The following is a 19,292-nucleotide window of genomic DNA, read 5'->3' on the forward strand; positions in this document are numbered from 1 at the left end:
ATTAGCCTCACTGCCTCTGGTCTTTCTTCTCTCTATTCTATCCTTCACACAAATGCCAAATTTATTTTCCCAAGACATAGGTCACTTTCCCACTCAAGAAACTTCAGTGATCTCCAAGGAAAAAATACAAACTTCTGGTATATAAAGCCCTTCACAATTTGACTCTAAACTATGTCTCCCAGTTGATTGTATACTACTCCTCAGCTCTCTCCACTACAGCCACACTGGCTCATTTGCTGTTTCTGATAGCACTACATTCTATCTTCTGCCTTAGGGCCTTTCCATAAACTGTCTCCCTTGCCTGGAATGCTTTCCTTCCTCTCTTCTGCCTTTTGCTATCCCTAGCTCCATTCAAGGTTCAGCTCAGGTCTCACCCATCCCCAACCCCTATACAGGCCTTTCCTGGTCCCTCCCAGTACTTAGTGCTTCTCCTACAGAGAAATTACTTTACATTTACTTAGTATGTATCTTGTATCTACTTATCTGTGTATCTTCCCCACTCCAAAAATGTAAGCTCCATGAGGGCAGTGATAGTTTTCACTTTTGACTTTACTCCCTAAAATTCAACATTATTGGCACATAGTCACTACTTAATAAATGCTCAATGGGTAGAGTAGAGTTGTCCAAAGACCCCTGCCAAAGACTGAACAGGAGGGCTTGGACAAAAGGCAGAATCTTCTGGGCAGTTAGTTACTGCTCTTTAAAAAAAGACTTTGGGGACCCTTAATGTGAATAGGAGGGGGTCTTCAGAAGTTTCTCTGTGTGTTGCCTAAATCATCCTTTGGATGTCACTGCATTTCTGTCTTGGATTTCATTCCCTATTTGGTGTCCCTAGAAAGTGATTTCTGCTTTTAACTCCAGCTTCATTCTGTGCCTTCTCTCCTCTTGCCTTTCTTGGCGGGGCTAAGACTTTTGGAGCTGCCAGTAAAATCATAATCTGAACTCATAAAACCAACATTCTGTAAATAAAGCTGAATCTCATGGAATGGAAACAAATCTGACCTAAGCCAGGAAAATTCCTCAAAGAAACAAAATGCCTAACAGTCTCAAAGCAGTAGGGAAAAGGAACATTGAGGTTGGGGTCAAGGAGGATGGGACTGATGGGTAAGTAAAGGACTTATTATTATTTCTTATTGTCACCATTAATATTTTTATGTTGGCCAAATATAGGTACTCTGTATCATCAGTAGGGACAGCTAGGTGGAACAGTAGGTATAGTACCAGGCCTGGAATCAGGAAAACCTGAGTTCAAATCCGACCGTAGATATTTACTAGCTGTGTGACCCTGGGCAAGTTACTTAACTATGTTTGCCTCAGTTCCCTCATCTGTAAAACGAGCTGGGGAAGGAAACGGCAAACCACTCCAGTAGTTTCACCAAGAAAACCTCAAATGGGGGTCATGAAGAATCAGACACAACTAAAATAACTGAACAACAAAACAACATCAGCATCAGTATCCATCTTTCCTGCTTTCAATGTAATTCCTGCCACCTTTTGCTCATTTTCTCTGTCCTCCTATTCTCACAGAATTTGATGACTGGGGTGGGGGGAAAGGGGAGAACCATCGTTAGTGCGCTAGAATTTCCACTACATGCTCTTGAGGCAAAGTGACTCCTAAAAACTCAACACAAAGGCCAGAATTGGGAAACTTCAAGCTTCTCTGAGGACTTCTGGCTGCCTTAAAGAAATTTCTAAATAGGAGTTAAGAACTGGTGATTAGACTGCATGCTTGGTTTCCTTCCCTTTCTTTCTCCTTCCCTCTTTTCTTCATCCTTCCCTTCCTTTTCTTTCCTCCTTTCCTCCCTCTTTTCTTCCTTTCCTCCCTCCCCTCTTCCCTCCCCTTCTTCTATCCTTCTCCTTTCTTCTTTCCTCTTATTCCTCCCTTCCTCTCTCCCTCCTTCTTTTCTTAAATCCTTCCCTCTATTCTAAATTCCAGGAGATCTTTGAGGATACTAGTAACGAAGATGTTCTTTCCTCTCTGAGGTGGTAAACTGAGGTATGTCTCCTTGCTCCTTGGCTTCCATTTTCAGTGCTGTTATATCACCTGGTCATGTGCCCCCCAAAAGAAAGATAAAACCAAAACACGTTAGAGCCAAAAGGGTCCTTGGAGATCACATAATCCAACTCCTTCCTTTTATAAGTAAGGAAATTGAAGCCTAGAGAGGTTGAGTGATTTGCCCAAAGTCACACAGATAGCTAGTTACAAAGCAAGTCCTAGAACTATGGGGTTCCAAATTCCTAGTCCAGTACCCTTTCCACTATACTATGCATACTTGTTATTCCTGAGGGTTGGGATCACCTTGAATGTTTCCATGAGGATCTGAGGAAGTAGGCACATTTCTCACTGATGTCTTCAATACCACCTATGAGAAATATAATGAAGTACCTACCCAATTCATACTTGTAATGATAAAATACCCATGCCACTAAAGTGATACACTGATGCCTTACTGTGACATGGAGATGACCCTGGGTTTTTGAAAGCTATGCCAATGCACATGTTCTCAGAGGCTGAAAAGGCTTCAAGTGTAAGACAGCAATGGACTGCATTATGTCATCTGGGAGTGACTCTTACCAAATTCAGAGAAAGTTGGCTACCAGGCAATGATTTTGGGGGGGGAGGGGTGGGGTTATAAAGAAAATCCACTAATGTATAGAAGGATTTAGATCTGTGAATGGAGAGATTACTATGAAATTACTGATACTTTGAAGTAATTGTTCAAGGGCACTTCTGTTTGGCTGACACAAAGGTGATCTTAATATAAATGTAATTCCTCTGCAATAATAAATTGGGATTTACGATGAGAGATGAAATACCCTGGAGAAGGCTGGAGATAATGACAAATAATAGCAACAGAAAGAGTTCAAGAGCAGGAAAACACAGAATCTCAGTGTTGGAAGAAACCTTGGGGTCATCTAATCCAACCCAAACTTAAACAAGAATCTCCACTATAACATATTTGAAAGTTTGCTTGAAGAAGACCTCAAATGAGAGGCAACTCATTCCACATTTAATGAGCTTCAAGAGATCATGAAGTCCAGAAGAGACAGCCAAGGTGGGATCTGATGAGGTGAAGGCTTTGGGTGCCCTCCTCAAATGGAGGATTCCACCCCTCTTCCACCAGAAGGAGGGAAGAGCCCTGGAGCAGGTGGTACTTAGTCACTATTAATGGCTCTATTAATGCAACCAAAGATTACATTAGTTTTTATGAATGCCATATCATGCTGTTGACTCAAATTATGCTTCCAAATCTCTAAGATCCCAAGATCTTTTTCAGATAAATGGCTACCTAGTCATGACTCCACCGTTTTGAACTTCTAAAGAACTAGGTGATGAGAAGACTTTGAAAAGCTTAAGAGTGCATAGAAAGAAGTAGTTAGGGAATTCTAGCAGAAACCAGTCCAGGCCTGACACCGCAGGGGCCTCAGGATAGAGAAGTTCAGAGATTTCTAGCTGTGGATGCAGGGAAAGATAGAATGACTAGTGCTCATGTCAAGAGACTGAAGCAATGTTTTCAACTTGAACTTAAGTGGTGCAATTGCCATTGCACAGCCAAAGAAAAGGCTTGGTGCATCCAAGGACAGGGTTATGAAGCCCTCAAGAACTTTGAGAAGCCAAATGTATGTACTAAGTCAAGGCCAGCAGGATTCAGTTACCAAACCAAATGTCCATAAGTCCCCTACTTATATATATCCCCAAATTCTTCACATAGTACTAAAGTATATTTTTCATTTAGAATAGGTAATGAAGTGTTATGATTTAGACGAGTTGTTTTGAGGAATGAGGACAAGGAAGGAGTTAGAGGTCAAACAAAGGTCATAAAGTTGTGGTATGAAAAGGGGGGGGAAGGTCCTATTCCTTGGGTCACTGTGGCAGAACTGACCAGAGACAAACACAAGGACTCTTCTGTTTAAGGATGCATTGGGTAATTTGTTTAGCAGTTTAGGAACATTTCTGTTTACATGCAAGACCTCTCTCCTCCTCCTCTCTCTGACCATCTCTCACCACCTTTGGTCACTCCAACCCCAAGGTCATTACCTGAAGGAGACCTTAGGATGGGGCTGTATGTATGAATTTTGTATCAGAGATGCTCCAGAAAACGTCATGAAATGTAAGTTACTTCTAAGCTGTATCCTGGGCCTTCCCCAAAGGGGCAATGTCCCTAAATGGTCCGATGGAGTTACAGACCCCCAACACTGCCTTCCAAGCACTGTGGAATCTTTAATATTAGCTAAGAACAGAATGAAACTCCTCTCAGTGGTCATTGATGCTGCTGGAAATGAATGAATGTCTGAAGGGAGGGAAGAGAAGTCATAGCACTTCCCCAAGAGGTCTCACAAGAGACATCTGGGATCATACTCATAGTCAAAAGGGACAGCGAGTATGGCCAAGACATGAACCTGCCCAAGAGGCAGATCAGAACGTCCAACACAGGATAGTCAGAAGTCACAAGTACAATGCTCTTGGTAAGAAAAGAGATAATAGCACAGCTTCATTAAGAGGTCATAGAGAAAGCAGACACATGTTTACATATATATGTCTCCGTATACAGATATTATAGCTAAAGCAAACTGGCTAGGCTGTGGTAGACAACATAATAACCATATAAGAAAAGAGAAGGGAAAGGGGAAGGGAACCAGAATTTATATAGGACCTATATTGTCTCGTTTGATTCTCACAATAACCCTGCAAGATAGGTGTTATTATTATCCCCATTTTATAGTTGAGGAAACTGAGGCAAACAGAAATTAAGTAACTCGCTCAGGGTCACACAGCTAGTAAGTGTCTGAGGTCTTGCCTGACTTTAGGCCCTGCATTCTAATGCACCTCAAGTTGCCTCTGTACTGATGAAGTAACAAAACAATAAATACTTTTCAATATTACTTTTTTATAACCACATTTTTAATGCCAGGAAAGTCTAATCTTCATTACATATGAGTATTTATTTTATGTCAAGTTGCGTGTGTTAGTGCATGCTAAAAGCTTCCTGTGTAACACAAAGAAGGAATAATTTCCAACCCCTGTTTCAAACATACAAATGGTATATGCATTTGGGAAATAGGTTTAGAAAGAACACCCTGTATATTTCAGAGTTGTGCTATCCAGTTAGGGGGTGCTTGGGACACACTGAGAAATGTTGTTTAGTTGCAGTTGTGTCTGACTGTTCATGACCCCATTAGAGTTTTCTTAGCAAAGACACTAGCATGGTTTGTCATTTCCTTCTCTAGCTCATTTTACAGAAGAGGAAACTGAGGCAAACAGGGGTTAAGTGACTTGCCTAGGGTCACATAACTGGTAACTATTTGAGGCCAGATTTGAACTCAGATCTTCCTGACTCCAGACCTGGTGCTCAAATCCACTGTGCCCAGGGAATAAGGCGGTACTAACTCCATGAAGGATGGGTAAATTACTAGTTGCTGGGTGGCACGGTGAGTAAGAGCACTATATGTGGAGTCAAAAAGACCTTAGTGACTCTGGGCAAATCACTTAATCCCTCTCAGCCTCAGTTTCCTCATCTGTAAAATGGAGATAATGATAGCATCTATCTCATAGGGATGTGAAGATCAAATAAAATGATATGTATATACAGTGCTTTACAAACCTTAAAGTGCTATATTAGTGCTAGCTATAGTAATAATTATTATTACAATGATGCCAAGAAAACAGGCAGAATTTATCAGAGTGGCATAGCATTTGTCCTCCCTCTTTTTGCCTAGAAAAGTTGCAGGTCATGAAGAAAATATGTAATTGACCTCTGGGGTAAGTCCATCACCAAGCTAACATGGAGATGTGAACTGTGTTTTATCCCAGGGAACCTTCCCTCTCCTCCATCAGAGGAACCATTGAAACACTATAGGCTCTGTGTACTGCAGCTAAAGTGATTGTGGGAAGAGCCAGGAGGGCATATCAGAGGAGGAATTATAAAGGTAAACATGTTTATGGTAACTCCCTTCTCGTTGGACCCTTGCCTGAGGTCTGGTTCTGGCTCCAAGAATACAGTGGTCAGAACTTTTGTACCAGGGCAGCCTCCCTTTGTAGCACTGGTTAAAACTGGGGGTGGGGGAAACTTCTGGCCCACAGCTGATAAAATCTGTGAAGAGTGAATGTTTGGGAACAGCACCAGTGCAAACAAGTGCCAACCATTCTCCACCTTCTCCAGGACCCCTCCCACTCGTTCCTCCCCTCCCAGCCGCTCCAGCTCTCATAATAAAAACACACCACTGCTTCAACCTCCCAGGCTCTTATAAGCAGCTTTTAGGAAGCTTCATCGTACCCCACCACTGCAAAGGAACGTGCAAGAGCTACCCAGAGGGACAAGGGAAAGATCATGAAGACGTTACTCATTGTCACGCTTCTGACTGCATTAGCAGTGGTAGCTCTGTGCTATGGTAAGAAACCTCTCTCTTCAGCCTCTCTGAATTTTCCATTGCCTGTGTGTCTTTCTTCACATTACTTTGGACTTTTCTCTTTTCTCCTCCGTCCTTGACTTCATCCCCTATATCTCTTCATTCAATATGTGCTCATTTCCCTAGATTTCTTCTGCTTCTCAGTGTCTTTCATCTCCTGTGCTGCTTATCTTTTTATTTCTCTTCTAGCCTCCATCCTATCTTGGGGAAGACCTAACTCTGCTTATAAGGATGTAAGTGGACTAGATGACAGCTCAGAAGGGGCGGGATGGGATGCTGTAAAAAAAAAACCAAACACCAAGTAAGGAGATGGAGTCACCACCTAGCTATGTATCTTTGGATGTCACTTAACCTCTTTTTGGTTTCCATCTCCTCACTGTGGAATGAGGGCATTGAACTAGATGTTTTCTCTAAAACTATTTCTAAAATACTCAGGCGAACTTGTCCATGAGGTTTCACTTTAAGATACTCCTACTAAAAGCCAAGAGAAGGATTGGGTTAGGAAAGTTAGACTGTGGCATAAACGAGCTAAGGTAAGTGGGGACTTCCACCTTAGAAGACTCAGTCTTTGTTCTGAAGTGGTTCAGGTACAATCCAAGGCTCGACTCCTTGACTTATTGGAGTCCCTGTGCAACTTATGATCCTTCTATGTCAGAATAAGGGACCTCTTGTTGTGTTGTTAAAACTCTCTACCTGCTTCTAAATGTGCAAGTTTGGAAGGAAGCATGTAAGAGAATTACCCAAGTGATTTTAACTTTTACTTAATTATCTGGTTATTTCAGGTGAAATTATTGGGACCTGAGTTATGTTAATAATACCTCTAACTCTCAGCTTCATTTTGAAGACATAGACATAACTTATCTAATAATGGATTTGACTTCTCTGTTCACCCACTGTCTAGACAAACATTTTAAAGCAAATCCAATTATTAAAAAATGCAAGCTGATTAAAACTGATTTCTCTTCACAGGTCTAAATTCTACACTCAGTAACACAAAATTGTTCTATACATTTTCCTACATCTCTATTCAAACTGACCTAATGCTCAGTAGCTATGTATAGTTTACTAGTTAAACCACAGATGCCTAAGTGGCCTTCAGAACTGCTCATGGATCTGTTATAGTGGGCCCATACCTTTGGCATCTGCATAACCTGGAGAATATCTGAGTGTGTACTCTGCTGAACTTTATTCTGGAAAAAATCCCTGTGAGGAAAAAAAAATGGACTTTGTGTGTATCTTTGTAACACATTATGTGATCTTGGGCTCTGTCCTAATCTCTCTTCTCTGTATTTTTTCAGTGAGCTCATAAATTTCTATGTGATCAAATTGTCATAACTATGCCAATATGTGTGTGTGTGTGTGTGTGTGTATGCTCCTAAACTTGTCTCCTAAACTCTCTCTAATCCTGCATCACCAATTTCCTAGACATTCCCCTGAATGTCTCTAACTCAACATGTCCAAAATGGAACTCTTCATCACACCTAAACCTTCTCCTCCTCCAAGTCAACCAGGTTTACTACCTTCTTGGAGTCTTCCCTGGCCTCTTTTTTCCTTCACTTTTGCATTCAACCAATAGAAACTCATCAATTCTGCCTTCACAACATCTTTCCCACCTGTTCGCTCCTGTCTACTCACACAACCACTACCCAAGTTCAGGTTCTCATCACCATTGTGATAGCCCCCTAATTGGTTTCTCTGTGTCCTTCCTATCTCCTTGCCAGCCCATCCCTACAGGTGCCAAAATAATCTCCCTAAAACATAAATCTATACTACTTCCCTGCTCAGGAATTTTCAAGGATTCCTCCCTATTTTCTTTATAATAAAATACAAGCTCCTAAAGTTCCCTTTAAAGATCATTATAATTTAGCTCCAATGTACTTTTCCAGATCTATTCTAAAATACTCCACTTAGTGCGCTTTATGGTCTGGTCAAAATGGTCCACTTGCTGATCTGTCAACCCAACTATTCCATCATCTGCCTCCCCTGCTTCTTCATAGGCCATCGCCCCTTCCTAATCCTTGCCTATACCTCTTAGAATCCTTAGCATCCTTCAAGGCTTAACTCAGGTGCCACATCCTACAAGAAGACTTTCATAATAGGCCTAATTATTAGTCATCAACAAACTTATGTTAAATAGTATATGCCAGACACTGTGCTAAATACTTAGGATACTGAAGAAAGGTCTGTATCCAAGGAGCCCTCATTCCAATAGGATAGAACTTTCTTGCTCCTCAAAATATCTTGTTTGCACTTTAGTGGTACCACCTTATGAAAATGTCAGCTCCTTGAAGGCAGGGACAGTTTTTCATTTTGTCTCTGGGTTTCCAAGTGCCTAACAGCATGCAACACATAGTAGGTACTTTCTAAATGATTGTGACTGATCTAACTTTTAGCCTGACCATATAACTGAGACCCTCGGAATTCTTCAGGTAAGAATGTGGTCATCTCTTTTGACAGACAAGTAAAATAAGTATGCAACCAGTCAGGACATAGTTAGAAATCCTGCTTTACATACATTCATCCCCTGAAATTAGCAATAAGTGCTTTGCTAAATGTATTCCCGATATCTTTTTAACTTTTCTCCTCCTATCCCTTCTTTTTCATTGGTATGTATGAACTTTAGCTATGCCATAAATACAAAACAGATTTTTTTTCTTCTTCCTCAGAGTCCCATGAAAGCATGGAATCTTATGAAATGAGTAAGTAAATTTTTTAAATTTTCTTAAATGATCTGCAATAAAGAATATATTCCTACTCTTATTTGATGAAAGGTTAGGAATAGCTGAGTAAAGAGATTATGAGCCACTGGGTCAAGTTAAATCAGTATCTGAAAACTCTGGTGGCTTTTCTAATTTGTATCACGAAGTGAGCATGAGGGCTGTGCTCTCTGGCAGGAACACAGCACTCAACATATTTAGAACCTGATTTAAATTTTCTTTGGGAAATTCAAACTGACCCGCATCTGTACTCTACATAGAGATGGAAAATTTGATGGGATGATAGAAAATGGTTATGTCTTTAGTTGGAGGCAGGCTATTTGGGTGGTTCCACTCATCAATACTGGGTCTTTTTTTTCCTGTCTTTTGGAAGTTGTATGAATCTGAGACAGACTTGGAGTTAGGAAGACCTGGGATCAAATACTATCTCTGACACATACTGGTTGTGTGACCCTAGACAAATTACTTACCTCTCAGTCCCCAAGCAACTCTCTGACTACAAATTATGGTACAGTTGCTGATCCGTATTGAAATGTGAGATTTCTTCTCCAGGAATTCTCCAAACCAGTGAAATCATAGATCCAGACCAGAAAAAAAGAAAAAAGTAGTTCTCCTAGGGTAGTGCCCAAGAGTTAGTGCCAGGATTCATTGAATTATAATCTGGTACTATTTCTCAAATTATGCATCTTTGATTTTTATTTCCTTAGTTCCCTTCATTAACAGGCGAAGGGCCAACAGCTTTATGTCACCTCAGGACAGATGGAGGGTTAAAATCCAGGAGAGGTAAGTAACAATGGGCAATGGAGAGGAAAGTAGAGGGATGGAATTATAAATTTGTGATTCAGCATCCCAGGCCTAAATAAATAAGAAACTAGCTTCTCTTGTGATCTAAGGAGAGGGCTAGGTTTGAGTCTTAATGAATGAATAATAAGTGTGAAAGCCAAAAACCTCAGTTAAAAATATGCAATCTGATGATAAAACTCTGCACTGAACTGAACGTGAAATTTTCAAAGGTGGAAACATTTAAAACACATGGGTTAGTCATAAAGAAGGAACCAGAGTATTTTAATGCTTCCCAAACAGAAAGAGCATCTGGATGATTTCAGGAAGATTTGGGTTCAAATCCAATCTCAGACACTTACTAGCTGTATGACCCTGGACAAGTTACTTAACCACTTTTGGCCTCAGTTACTTCATCTGTAAAATGAGGATAATAATAGAGCCTACTTTGCAGTATTGTGAGGCTCAAGAGATAACACATGTAAAGCAATTAAAGTGTTAAACAAGGCATGCCAAATGTCTTAGTGCAGTTTTAAACTATTAAAGCTTATTATCCTTAAACTATCACTTATTATTATGATTATTAATAATTTTTATTAATTGTGAAGCCCTGAGCTTCAGGGAGGGAATATTCAGTAAAGGGTAAGAACTCTTAACTATAACCGAGTCTCTGGGAAGTAACTTAGAACTCAGCCTGAGTACCAAGGGGTCAAAGCGGTCTGGTGAGAAATAATTGTGGAGGGACTCAAAGAAGGGGGAAGAAAAGCTAAAAGTCTTGTTTTCATACATCATAATAATCCTTCCTCTTCCTTTTCTCCTCTTCTTCCTTCATTTTTCTCCCTATCACTTTGTGGCTTTTTGTCTCTCCAAATAATTTAATCTTTTTTTTTCTTTTCTCATATCACCATTATCAACCCATGAATCCCTATAGTTTAACTCTTTTCTGTCTGCTTCCTTGGTTTTACAGGACCAGAGAACGCACCAAGCCTGCCTATGAAATCCAAAGAGAAGCATGTGATGATTACACTCTCTGTTCACGCTATGCCTTTATTCATGGATATAATGCTGCCTATAATCGTTATTTCAGGCAGCACAGAAACATCTGAGTCTGGGATTTTAGAGTCTCCCTTTCCAGAGCCCGGAGCCTGGATTTTTATGCAAATACAGTAGTATCATTGAAACATATGGATCACTTGTTAACTGCATGTTCCTTCATTTTCTACTTCTGTCTTCTTCCCTATCAAAAGATTATTAGATTCTCCATTACATCTTTCGATAACAGACAGTGTAGTGGAGGTCAGAGGGGAACTGGGATTTATGCTTATTGCAAAATGAACTCCTGGTTTGATACCTTTATTCTGTAAGTTTAATTTTTACAAAGACCCTGTTGAGTTGCTTGATATCCTGCACACCTAACTCACCATAGGATCTGTCAAAGCGGACATTCAACACATACATAGCATCAATTACAGAGTGAATTTCTTAAATCCAGTTAGTGATGGAATCCTTTCTATGAACGGGGTGGGGGAGGGGGAAGAAAAGGAGAGGCGTCTAATATGCCATTTAGGTACCCATGATATTCTTTCATCCCTCTCTATTAACGTTTGGTGCTTGATTATTTCCACTAACATATTACTGAGTTTTTTGCTTATGCAACTTTTAAATGTCATTATTGTATTTTTATGAGGGGAGGGGATCATTGGGAAGTGACAATGATGTAAAAAAAAAGAAAAAAGCATCAATAAACCATTTAAGAATTTTTTAAAATGTCACGAATGATTGATTGTGTCATTCCCTTCTTCAAGAATCTACAATGGCTCCCAGATGCCTCTCTTATTTATATCAAAATCAACTTTAGTTTCTCATTCTCATTACCTGGCTTGGACTCTTTAGCCAAGTCAGAGGTGATTTATGAAATCATAGAACCATAGAGCTAGAATGAACTATTGAGGTCATCTCGCCCAACCTCTTTAATTTACAGATGGAAAAATTGAGACTAAGAGAGGTGAAGTGATTCATTTATTCAGGATCACCCAGGTAGTTAGCTTATCTGGTACTCGAGAGAACCCAGGTCTCCTGACTTCTAGTCTAGGTCAGGGTTTCTTTCTTTTTGCTTTTTAAACAATTATGGTGCTGCCTTGATACATTTCACTTCTTGTCCTAAGGTCTCTCTTCCAAGCCAGTCCAAAACCCTCTTACTCCATTAAGCATTCCCTGTTGAAACCCTCTTACATCCCATCATGCTATTCATTACATCCTCCCCTCAGCCTTTATATAAGTAATCCAGCTCAACGTATTTGTTTACATTTTTTAAAATTCCTTTCATTGTGTTAGATTTTTTCATGTGTGTTTATCTTATCTCTCTCATAATACTGTAAACTCTATGAAAGAACCATATCTATATCTTTTTTACTTCCCTATTACCTTAAGATATTATTATGCACACAGTAGGTGTTCATCAAAAATGGACTGAGAGACTACTTATTACTGATTCCAGTGAATCAATCAACAATTTTAATCAATAATCAACAATCAACAATTTTAAACAGCTGTTTAAAAAGCAGCTGCTATGTGCCAGGCACAGGGTATTCAAAGACAGAAGTGAAATAATCTTTATCTTCAAAGAGCTTATATTGTCTTAGGGAAAAACAAAATATCACAAAAAAGTACTTGCAAAATAAATATAAGGAAATGTCTGGGTCACTAGCAACTGGGAGTTCAGAGCATAGAAAGACCACATGTAGGGCGTAGTGCTTGAGCTGAGCTTCTGAGAAAAGTAGAGACTGGAAGAGGCAGAGGTGAGAAGGAAGTGTATTTTGTGCATGCAGAAGAGACAGCTTAAAAAGCACAGTGACGTGAGATCGAATGCCATATGTGAGAAACCAGAAATAAGGCCAATTTAGACTGGATAGTGTGTGAAGAGGAATAAAACATAAAAATGCTAACAAGTGCTTTAAATGACATTGTATTTTGTATTTGATCCTATAGGGAATGGAGAGTTTATTGAGGCCACTCCAAGGAGTGACATGGTCACAACTATGCTTCAAGAATATCATTTTGGCCTGTAGGATGGACTGGAAAGGTGAAAGACCTAAGGCGGGGAATCTAGTAGCAAGCTACTGTGATGATGTAAGTTGAAAGTAATGAGGGCTGGAACCAAGACGATGGCTTGGTGATTGAATACAAAGGGATGGCTTCAGAGATGTTGCAAAAGCAGAGTTAATACGACTTGGCCATTGATTAGATATATGGGGTGAGTAAGAGCAAGCGAGGAGTCAAGGAAGACCCCAACACTTTTAACCTGGGTTACTGGGGGGAAATGGTGATAAATTTGACAGAAATAATGAAGTTCAGAAGAGGGGTGAATTTAGGGAGAAGAATAATGAGTTCTGTTTTGGACACGTTCACAGAGTGAACCAACATCCCAGAGCACCATGGTTCCTGACAGCAAATCACTTTGGTTATCATTATTTTTTTTGCCTATTTTCTTGCACACACTCCTACCACTTTCAAACCTTTCTAGGACTCTTAGTGAGGATGGTAGCAGGGGTCACGTTCCTTAGAAAATCTAAAAGCACAAACATCCAATTCCATTTCCTCTTTGCCCAACTCACTAGGGTCATTACTTTTCAGTAAGATTGACCATCACCAAATAATGATCATTTCTTGTAGATATTTCTTGTGCCTGACCAGATGAGAAAACAGCGTGACAATGGCCACAGCCTATGTTCAGCTTGTGCAAGTACTTGGAGAGGATCCAGGAAATTCCATAGTGGAAGCCCCATACGTACTAAAAGCCATCTTCCATCTAATCCAGGCCTCTTCCACTCTTTTAAAAGGTGATATCCTCAAAAGAATCTTTTATGGCACTTAAAGCTCAAAGCACTTTACATACCTTACTTGCCTCGTTTCATCTTCACAGCCACCCTTTGATGTCAGTAGTACAAGCATTACGATTTCCATTTTACAAATGAGGAAATGGAGACTTAGGGAGGCCAATCTAATCTTCTGACTCCAAGTCAAGTCTCTTTCCATCATACTACGGTGTCCTTAGATCAGCTCATCCTCCAGGTCTAGATTCCATCTGGGCTGGTAGAGTATATACTGTTGGAAAGGAATCATTGGGATCATTATCCAACCCAGACTAAGCCATAGTTCTTACAAGGTCTGGGTTCCCTAGGTTCATCTGGAGATAACTCTAAAGTGAAGTTAAACAACAAGAGAATCTATTTCGTGTACAATGAAATACATGTATAATGTATTTGTACAATGTACAATGGCAAGGACTTCATATCAGGCAACAGTCTAATGAAAAGGTCAAGAGATGGAGTATCCTGTGGAAAAGTGAGTGGCAAAGATAACTATCCCATACATTTGATGTAAGTATCCCAGATCATAAGTATCCCAGTAGAATATGACAAATCGGAAAAAAAAGAACTCAGACCAAAACCAAACCCACAGAAAAACCTAACAGGAAATAACGTCTAAAAGAAAACTGGCCAGAATTTCTGAATCTAGACAACAATGAACCAATTGATAGAAACCACAAATTTCTACTAGAGGAAAAATCCCACCCTTTAAACTCCTAGGCACACAGTGATTAAATTTTTATAATTTTAATACCTAGCAACAAATTTTGCAAGCAGTTAGAAAAAAAGGACATCAATTTCAACAATGCAAAATTATTCTTTAAACATGAAATTAAAAAAGCAAAGGAGCTTAACTTGTAACCTAACATCACAGACCCTTCAAGGCAGATCCTAATCAGCAGTGAACTGAGATGGACCTTTAACAAAAGAGGCATTTGAGGCATTCTTTGAGGGGGAAAGGAGGTCATAGAAACATTCAATGTGTAATCACTCCAAAGGAGAGAAACACAAGAAATACAAATAAGTGCCGAGAAAAGATTAAGAAATAAAATTAATTCTCTCATGTCTATAGCCTTAAAAAAAAATTGGACAGAGGAGAAAAAGACAGAACAAAAAGGAATCATTGAGTGACAAAAAAAAGTTTCTGAGGATTTAAGGGAATCAGTAATTAGGAGAGAAGAAGGAAAAAGTACTTTAGTACTTCTGAGTACTAAAATCTACATGCCTGCTGTAACATCTTTTGTAGGAGGTGGAAAGTGTTGGGCTTAGGGTCGGGGGTGGAGGAGGAGGGGAGAAAGGGTAACCAGACTGATGCCAGATTTAGTGTGGACAAGTGATCAGCTTAGCCCACTACAACACAGAACTCTTGAGCTCAAGTGATCTATCGACCTTAGCTTCCTCAATAGCTGGGATTATAGGCCTGTGTCAATACATCTGCCTAAAAAGGACCAGATTAAAAACTCAATATATAATTTTAAAAACAGAAAACAAACAAAATTAAGGGCTTCTAGGTGGTGCAGTGGTTAGAGCTCTGGGTCTGCAGTCGGAATAATCTGAGTTCAAATCTGGCCTCAGACACTAGCTGTCTAGTAAAAGTCACTTGAGCCTGTTTGCCTCAGTTTCCTCATGTGTAAAATGAGCTGGAGAAGGAAATGGCAAACCACTCAAGTGTCTTTTCCAAGAAAATCCCAGATGGGGTCACAAAGAGTTGGATGTGACAGAACAACAAGCAAAATTAAAATTACTGCAAAACAGGAAATCTGTGTTGCTACGACAGGATGCCTATCAAAAGCCTGAGGAAGCCCCTGGAGCACCTGCTGATGTGAGCCTTGTGAATTCTGGTGACTAGGAAGCAGCAGCAGGATCCTGAACCTTCAGTCACCTGAGCCAATTAACCAGGTCTTCTCAACAACAAGTGTGGCTCTCTAGCCGTCGTGCCACCTCACAACCCACACGGTATGGGGTTCTGAGAGATATTCCTTAAGTCACAGCATGCTTATTTCATTTGCAAATGACATAAAATTGGGAGAGGTAGCAAACCTATTAGACGCCATGGTCAGGATCCAAACAAATTAAACAAGCTGGAATGATGAGCCAAATATGCAGGAAGCTAAACATTTAACACACATATAAATGTAAAGTTCTAAACTTGGGTTCAAAAAATTAACCGTACAAATGCGAGAAAAGCATGGCGAAACACAGAAAACTCTCTGGTTCTCTTTACTGTCTCTCTGCTGCTTCTGGGGCTCCTTTGCTGGATCTCCACTTTGCATCTGCTGCCCTGCCTGCCTCCAACTCCACTGGACAAGATGCCCCTCCCAAGATAAGGTCATCACTTTTTTTATTTTTTGCATTTTGGTGAGGCAGTCAGGGTTAAGCGACTTGCTTAGGGTCACACAGCTAGTAAGTATCATGTGTCTAAGGCCTATTTTGAACTCAGGTCCTCCTGACTCTAAGGCCAGAGCTCTATCTACTGCTCGACCTAACTGCCCCAAGGTCATCACTTCTAAACTCACCACCATGCTGCCAACGCAAGCCTTGATTGACACCACCTCCTCAGCCTCCTCTTCCCAAAGATTGGAGTACTGAAGGGTAGAGTACCCTACTCCTCCCAGTTGCTCTCCTTCATAGAAGGCAACAGCTGGATTCTCCATTCACTCCACTTTGCATCTGCCGCTCTGCCTGGTTTCAACTCCATAGAACAAGATGCCTCATGCCAGCTACCTCCTGGTGTCCCTTCCCTCCCACCCCTAAAATGCTTTCTTGCCTCCTTTTGCATGCTGTGTCCCCTTTTAGATTGTAAGCTCCTGGAGGGCAAGGACTATCTTTTAATTAATTATATTCCTAGCACTTAATACAGTGTCTGGCACATGGTAGGCATGTAATAAATGTTTATTGGATTGGATTGGACTGGATTGTATCTCTACCCAGGTTATGCCCACTAACTGCAAGTGTCCCACAGGACTCTCTCTTGGGCCCTCTTCTCTTCTTCCTCTATACTATTTCACTTGGTGATCTCATCAGTGCCCTTGGATTAAAAAAAAAATTTAAAAAAGGAAAAGTACCTGTATGTACAAAAATATTTATAGCAGTTCTTTTTGGGTTGCAAAGAATTGAAACAGAGGGGATATCCATTAATTAAGGAATGGGGTGAACAAGTTGTGGCATATGACTGTGATGTGCTATAAGAAATAATGAGCATGATGGTTTCAGAAAAGTCTGGAAGTCTTAATATGAACTAATACAAAGGTAAGTGAGCAGAGCCAGAAGAATACTTTACGCAGTAACAGCAGTATTGTTCTGACGATCAACCTTGAAGGACTGGGCTTCTCTGGTCAATACAAAGATCCAATACAATTACAAAGGACCCATGATGAAAAACGTCATCCACCTCCAGAGAGAGATCTCAGGAACTATGAGTGCAGTTTGAAGCATACTTTTTTTTCTTTCTTTATGTTCTTGATTTTTATTGCTTTTTTTTTCCTGCAAGATGGCTAACATGGAAATGTTTTGCATGACTTCACATGTATAATTGATATCCTATTGCTTGCCTTCTCCATGGGTAAAAAGGGAAAGAATTCAGAACTTCAAAAAATTTTTTAAAAAGAATGATACAAATAAATATTCCTAAAAAGGAAAAAAAAAATCTCATTGCATTTCAGGGTTGAAGGAGATTATTTCCATACTTTTTCTCCTTTCTGCCTCCCAGTGGAGTTAAATGTTTTCAACAGTCTTTGGCTGCCTTGTGGAGACCACTGACCCAAGTCCCTAGAGGATTAGCGGTTCTCTTCAGTTTTGACTTCATCCAAACACAAATGATTCACAAGAAAATCAATTCTAGTACAATGAAAGTGAACCCAGGAAGTGAGATCCTGAGGCTTTTCTATACTCCATGAGTTCCACTCCATGTGGGCCCAACTTTGCTTCCCTCCTATCCACAATTTCAATGATAATCTCCTTTTGTATCCCCATCCCCTAAACAGACACACATGGTTCTGGTTGACTTTTCTTTTCTCAGTGCCTTATGTCACTACTATAGCCCACCTCAAAATTCTGATGTATGAATTTCTGCATGTAGAAGTAAGATTGAGTAATTTATTGCTTAGTGTACACATCTAAGTACTCTAGGAAATTAAGTCTATAACTTGGAGAGAAGGTGTTGACCTACATTGTTAAAGGAATTTTCCTTATCTAAGATTTGTCTATGAAATCGCTGGTGTAGGCCCTATCTTTACCCTCTAGCTGTAAACCTAGGCTCTGTGTGAATGTTCAAATGCATATTTGAAGTAAATTGAAAGAGAAAACCTAAGGGAAAGAAAGTCTTTCTCCTAATATTCATATTTTTCTGAATCCAAGATAACATCTTGTATGCCATTATGTGAATGTTATATTTGACTACGGTTGCACAGTATAATTTATTTCCTTTATTTAACATTCTTGAAATTGGAACATTCCTGAATCTTACATAAAAAATTCAAATGTATTCAAATGCACTAAGTTAAATACTTTTGAGTTTGCCACAAACAATTTATACCCTTAAACAAAGTCCTCAGACTTTAATAGCAGTAAACTATCGGGCCAAGAGGACGAGGCTTAGGCAAAACTTCCAGGTTTATGTTCAGCATCCTTGGCCTCTCTTTTCTTTGCCTTCCCTTCTAAATCAACTGCTCTTGTGTTTTGTTTTGTTTTTCCTCTCTGAATCCATATCTGTTCTCTCCTCTTCCGTGGACAAAACTTCTTCTCAGAAAGCATCTGATGTGACATTGTTAAGCTCAAAACCCTTCGATGTTTCTCTTTTCCATAAATTTCAAACGCATCTACTCAGCATTCAAAGCCCTTCACAATCTGACACCTTCCCCCTTTCTCAGCCTTATCTCACTCTTCTTTATGGCTTTTTTCCAAATAAACTATATTATTCGACATCTCCCTTACATATCCAGTACTTCCCTATGTCCATATTTATGCATATAATGCTCCCACTGCTTATAATGGTCTCCCCTTTGTCCCTCCACATATTGAACCTGTCATTTAAGGCCCAGCTCAAATGTCATGTCTAGTAAGCTGCCCCTGAATTCTCTAATTTGTTGTCAGTTCCCACCTCTCCTCACCTCAAATTGCTTTTTGCATCTCTCTTACGTACTTATCAATTCTACACTTACTGAGTGCAGACTAAGTGCTAAATGTATTTAACACATATTAACAGTTGCAGAGTATCCTCCTACTAGACTATAAGGATATTTAAACTTTGTACTTTGATCTAGCACAAAGGGAGCTCAATAAATATTCATTGAATTGAGATCTCATTAATATTTTAAATTAGGACTTAATCCTCTACAGAATATTTTTTTTCAAGTTTCTAAACTTAAAAACAACAAAAACAACAAAAACAACATTTACATACAAACAGCAGAGTATTTTTAAAACTATCCTGCATTCTGTGCTTCCTTCTGAACTTCCTTCTGTTCTTTTCTGTGCATGTTTTTTAAATGTTACAATAACCCTCTTTTTTTTTTTTGGC

At 39.7% G+C, this 19,292-nt stretch overlaps 1 protein-coding gene across 1 annotated transcript; it reads left to right on the forward strand.

Annotated features, from left to right (window-relative positions):
- Positions 1 to 6,215: 6,215 nt before the first annotated feature.
- MGP (matrix Gla protein) lies at positions 6,216 to 11,672 on the forward strand. The gene is made up of 4 exons (XM_027838836.1): positions 6,216 to 6,390; positions 9,075 to 9,107; positions 9,833 to 9,908; positions 10,873 to 11,672. Exons 1-4 carry the CDS (start codon positions 6,330 to 6,332, stop codon positions 11,009 to 11,011), a joined length of 309 nt encoding a protein of 102 aa, XP_027694637.1. The 5' UTR covers positions 6,216 to 6,329; the 3' UTR covers positions 11,012 to 11,672.
- The last annotated feature ends 7,620 nt before the right edge of the window (positions 11,673 to 19,292 follow it).

Source organism: Vombatus ursinus, unplaced genomic scaffold (assembly GCF_900497805.2).
Source record: "Vombatus ursinus unplaced genomic scaffold, bare-nosed wombat genome assembly UNPS02014830.1, whole genome shotgun sequence".
NCBI lineage: Eukaryota > Metazoa > Chordata > Mammalia > Diprotodontia > Vombatidae > Vombatus > Vombatus ursinus.